Source organism: Palaemon carinicauda, unplaced genomic scaffold, assembly GCF_036898095.1.
Source record: "Palaemon carinicauda isolate YSFRI2023 unplaced genomic scaffold, ASM3689809v2 scaffold228, whole genome shotgun sequence".
NCBI classification, from domain to species: Eukaryota; Metazoa; Arthropoda; class Malacostraca; order Decapoda; family Palaemonidae; genus Palaemon; species Palaemon carinicauda.
In genome coordinates this window covers 154,193-160,000 of record NW_027169898.1, presented here as the reverse complement: position 1 = coordinate 160,000, position 5,808 = coordinate 154,193, and the positions used below count along the sequence as shown (strand labels likewise).

The 5,808-nt window shown below is 37.5% G+C and overlaps 1 protein-coding gene across 1 annotated transcript; it reads right to left on the bottom strand.

The window, feature by feature from the left end:
- Window positions 1–1,720: 1,720 nt before the first annotated feature.
- On the bottom strand, window positions 1,721–5,602 carry LOC137636086 (uncharacterized). Its single transcript, XM_068368509.1, has 2 exons — window positions 5,416–5,602; window positions 1,721–5,292 (listed from the first exon to the last, which is right to left on the bottom strand). The coding sequence occupies exons 1-2, from the start codon at window positions 5,600–5,602 to the stop codon at window positions 1,721–1,723; spliced, it is 3,759 nt and encodes a 1,252-aa protein (XP_068224610.1).
- Between the last annotated feature and the right edge of the window lie 206 nt (window positions 5,603–5,808).

Here is a 5,808-nt window from a genome sequence, read left to right as displayed (position 1 = left end):
GAGGTAATCAGTTGGACTTGAGCTACTAAAAAGACATATACATAGTGGAGTAACATTACCAGTTTTCCAGCAAGTGCTGAGAGCTCCTCTTCTTGCTAACTTGCACAAAATAACAGATAACTTTGGACCTAAGAAATCTGCTGTCTTTATAAAGAAACAAAGGAAAAACATCTTTTGGATCTACATCTCCATTAGCATCAATGTTCATCAAGAGAGCTTTAATTTCACGATATTGGAAAGCTAAATTAGTTAGTTTAGCCTCAGGAAAAGAGGAACGAGGAAATTATCTGTCAAAACGGTTGCATTTTCCTTTGGACAGTGAGTGACAGAGGCATCTGGTTTAAGTATAGTAGGAATTGTCGCCGCCATACCAAAGAGTGCAGATTGAAGGAGAGTCCACCACTTATATATATGTATATATATATATATATATATATATATATATATATATATATATATATATATATATATATATATATATATATATATATATATTGTTATTCTTGGCGGTCATTACGCAACCATTTTTCAAATAAAAAACCCCGCCAGCAAGGATGAGTCGAAAGGCCACGAGCGTTGGGACCCTACCCAGAGTCTCACCCATCGCCCAACCATCCTATACTAGTCTACTCCCTTTAAGGTCTCATTTCCAGACAGCCTTTATGAACCAAGTGGCAGCGTTGGCTTCCCAGGAGAAGGAGGGAGGTGAGATGTGAAGAATATAGGGACACGTGAAAAAGCCTGACCAATAGGACAGCGTCAGGCCAATTCCCCCTACCACCCCCAATTGGGGGCCAAGTGGGGTTGAATCTACCCAGGAGAAACTGGGTCTTGCTCTTCATAACTCGACCTCCATGAGGGAAACATCTCCTCTCTTCACCCTCAAAACATCAGGGAGGCTGGACCTGGCATACCCTACACAAGGGAGGAACTAGAGTACTTTTTACTAAGGTAAGGTGTCTGATTTTGTGATCCTCATCATCCTTACTGTATGCTCAGGTACCAGATAAAAACTCAGCTTGTCGTAAAACGTTTAATTTCGACCTGTAACATTATAAAAGTCAGAATAACATACCCATTTTTTTTTTTTTTTTTACGTATCACCTTAGCAGAAACATTAATCCTTATCACCGTATGAACAAACATATATAATTTCTCACTAATAATTATCATAACAATAATGTCATCACACAATCACCGTTACCAACAAGGTAAAAGATAAGTAACAATTAACTGCAAAAAGTCACTTACAACAATGCCTCCTCTCTGATACCCAGCAGATTTCTCGTGCATTAAATATCGGCTAATTTCTTCTATCAGCTCTTACGTTAACACATCCTAAAATACAACATTACTACAATATAGTAGAGGAACAATGTCAAAATGCCGATAAGACTATTCAACCGAAACATATCCATAATTTACAAATCTCATTACACAAACAATAGCATACCTTAAAGAACACAAGCTACATATCAACACCATTTGCTTGCATGAGTGCACAGCTGCACTCCTCAGCAACTACGCACGAACAGTTGGTTACGTGCACAACCTCCACCTGCCAGTCACTGGCCACGTCGACAGTCGACAGTACCACTGCCCACCATCACAATTTTACACTGTCGTCAGTGAGCATGCGCAAACTTCACAAAACTTGAACATTACTAAAATACTTAAAAATAATTATTAGTGTTTAACTAATAATACACTCCCGCCTCCTTTATTGTTCTTCAACGGGTAGCAATACCACCAACTTGTGAACCGATCTCTTGATAACTGTGTCACTTTGTCCCTTATATTTTCCTGGTCTTTGTATTTTGTATCTAATGCTTACATCTCTCACCTTATTGTCTCTGCCTGTTTCTGTATCTACAACCTGCCCCATTTTCCATTTTCCTCGCACAACATTTGTGTCTTTACTCAGAACAATATCACCAGGTTGTACATTTCTTTTATCTGTGTGCCATTTTTGCCTTACAATTAGTGTAGGGAAATAATCTCTCTGCCACTTACGCCAAAAGGTGTCGACAACATTTTGTATAAAGTTCAACCTTTTCTTGGTATCACCTGATGTAGACCATGAACCAGATGGTACTTTATTACTTGCTCTACCCAAAAGTAAATCGTTCGGACACAAATATGTTCCTAATTCTACATCCATACCAGGTTTTATTCCAATAGGCCTTTCATTCATTAAGTTTGCTATTTCAAAAAATGTTGTCTGCAAATCACTAAATGTCAAGATGGTAGTTCCTATGAGCATTGACAGAGACCTTTTTACAGACTTAATTAAGGCCTCACTTACCCCATTCTGCCATGCAGCATCTGCAGACCGATTAAATTTCCCTTTCAAGCCTTCCTTTGCTCCAAATTCAGTGATCTCGTGTATGTTCCAGTTGTTATCACTCTTAAGTTCTTTACTTGCTGATACCAATTGTGAGCCTAAGTCAGAGTGTACAGTATCAGGATAGCCATGAACCGCTGTAAATCTTCTGAAACACTTTAAAAAACTATAAGTATCATATCCATCTACAACATCAATATACACGGCACGTGTAACAATACAATTGAATATAACACCATAAGCTTTACCAGTTGTCCTTTTCTTTACATTATCTTTGATTTGAAAATGTCCAAAAATATCCACAGCAGTGTGATAGAATGCTGGACAAGGAGTCATTCTTTCATCAGAAATCTGACCCATTCTTTGACCTTCAACTTTGGCATCCAGTTTCCTGCAAAGAATACAACCTCTCTTTATCGATCTTATGATTTTACGTGCTGAAGGAACCCAAAATTTAGATTGAAGCTTACATAGTGTAACATCAACTCCAGCATGATCCAACCTGTGTAAATAACTAATGTACAAGACTGTAAATGGATGCTTACCAGGTAATAGAATGAAGCTATCTTGGTTCCAATTATGTTTCAACCATCTTTCCATTCTTTGTCCTACCATAATTGTACCATCTTCAGCTTGAAATGGTCCTAATCTTTGAAAACATTTTTTCCAGTTCTCAGGAAGACTTTTTTGTGCTTGCATAATCCAAAACCTCTCAGCTTCCTTAAGTGATCTAGGTTCAAGTTTCTTTAGAACACCCTTAAAAGATTTCACCTTAACAATGTTAAATATCCTAGCAGTGACTGCAATTAACATATTATAGTTGTTGAATTTCGACTCATCAATTATGGTTTCTTCATGAACAGAGTATTGTGCAAAATTAACATGAATTCTATCAGGTAATTCACAATTCACCGATTGACTGATAGGCCACACTTCTAAAGGAAGGGCCATGAACTCTGGACCATATTTCCATGAATAGACAACTGCAACATTTAAAGGGTCCCGGGGTCTGGTCAATAGATCAGCAGGATTTAATCCAGAAGCAATCCACCACCATTCATTTGGGTCTCTTTTTGATTGAACTTCTGCTATTCTAGTGGCTACGAAAGTTCCAAAGCCATAAGATTCCTTTTGGATTTGTGCTCTAACAATGGAGGAATCTGTTATGTGCATTACCGAACTAAATTTATATGTCATTTCATCTTCAATGGCTTTACGCATCCTGCACGCTATAACAGCTCCACACAATTCAAGCCTTGGAATAGATAACTGTCTACTAGGGGTTATCCTACTCTTTGCCACAATGAGCCTGCTCTCAAATGCACCAGAGTCTAACTCCCACCTAGCATATGCAACAGCACCATAAGCATTTGTTGAACTATCACTGAAAATAACAAGTAAAGGCAATCCTTTGGCTGAGGTTGGCTTAACATTCCTTTCAAAATACAGAGTTTCAGTGCCAAATAACTCACAAAAATATGACACGCATTGTTCTTTTAAATAGGAAGGCAAGGGATCGTCCCATCCTAATTTAAAGTCACATTTCACAGTGTCTCGTAGCAAAATCTTTGCTTTTAGTGTGAATGGAAGCAAAAACCCCAGTGGGTCGTAAACAGAACACATCTGACTGACGACAACCCTTTTTGTTAAAACTGAAGGTATATTTTCAATGAAATTCAACTTGTTTAAGTCTGGTTCTGTTCTTACACCCTTATATTTTGGAGAGAAATTTAACTTAGTTTTAAAATAAAACACATCCTTATTGCATTGCCAGTTAAGGCCAAGTATTCTTTCATTACTATTCTGGGACACTTCAAAGTCAGAATGCTCATTATCTCCAGTAATGGTCCATCGTTTAATTTTAAAACTGCCTTTAGAGAGTACATTTTCAATATCTCTAATTAGGCTAAATGCCTCAGCTTTACTCTCAACAGAATGGATTATGTCATCTACATAGGAATTAGTCATTATCACACGTGATGCTTCTGGGAAGTCTTTTACCGACAATTCTGCAGTATGTCTGAGAGCTAACATTGCAATAATTCCTGAGGGCCTATCCCCGAAACCCATGCATGTCATTACATAGTGATCAGGTTTGCGATTACTTAGCAAATTTCTCCAAACAAATCTATGTACATGTTGTTCTAATTCTGGAAGCTTAATGCAATTATACATTTTGCTTATGTCACCGGCTATGCCTATAGCTTTTTCACGAAATCTTAGTAATATACCAAACATTGAATTCAAAATATTAGGGCCCTTTGCCCAAAAACTATTTAGAGACTGGCCCATATACTTTGCCGATGAATCAAAAACAATTCTCAATGGGGTTGATACAGATCCTGGTTTTAACACTTCATGATGTTGAATGTATGTGACAGGACCAACATAGTTTTTAACCTCTTCATCGGATAACTTCCGAATTACATTGCGCTTTGTCATATCAAGTATCTGGTCATTATAAGCTTGAGCATAGTCTGAACCCAGTTTCATCAATCTTTTCTCTGTGCCTTTCAGTCTAGCAACAGCTGCAGATACATTATTTTGCAACAGTTTGGGATCCTTAGTCCATGGAAATTTAGCAGACCATTCTTTTCTGTCCGGGTAATACATCAACCCACTTTCAATAAGAGCCAGCTCCTTTTCCTCTTTTATACTATAATTGCCATTGCCTGTTGCACATTTCCCACAACGACAACTACCACATCTGGGATTACAATCAGTTCCTAAGTGTTCAATGGTGAAGAAATCATTTATCTGTGCTGTAATATCAATTACGGGTTCTACAGATATATAATAGTCGGATATTGTACTGGAAACATGATTAATGCTAATGCCTGGATTACTCCTAAACACTGATAAGGTAACAATGTCGGGATGACTGCCATACACACACATTCCAAACTGTGATTCCCTGAGCTGTAAATTTTCAGCCACAGTTTCCTTAACTGTTGGAATTAAAGAGCAATAATCAGAACCAATTAGGAGCTCTATTTTCCCATAAGGTCTATCTAATGCACATACATTAACACCCTTGAATAAATGTTTCACTTTTGATAAATCTACCTTACCGACTTGAGATGTAATGTCATCGATTCCATAAGCAGTAACATTGTCATCATTCCCATCCTTGTCGGTTAAAACCAGATCATACTCTTTACTACTGTATGTCACAGTTTTGTCTCCCAATTTAGTCAGAGCTAATCTGACACATTTTCCTTTCAGTCCTAATGCCTTAGCCACATCATTTCTGATCATTGTTATATCAGCTCCCGAGTCAAATAAAGTTTGTAACTCCTGATTACCACACTTGATCTTGTTAACCATAAATAAAACACCGTTTCTTTTCAGACTTACAAAGGAATTTCCTGTTATGAATCCCTCATGTATAATAGTATGATGAAGTTTCCCAGAAGATTCATTGTTAACATCTACAGTATTACATCTGGACTTCTTTAGACATT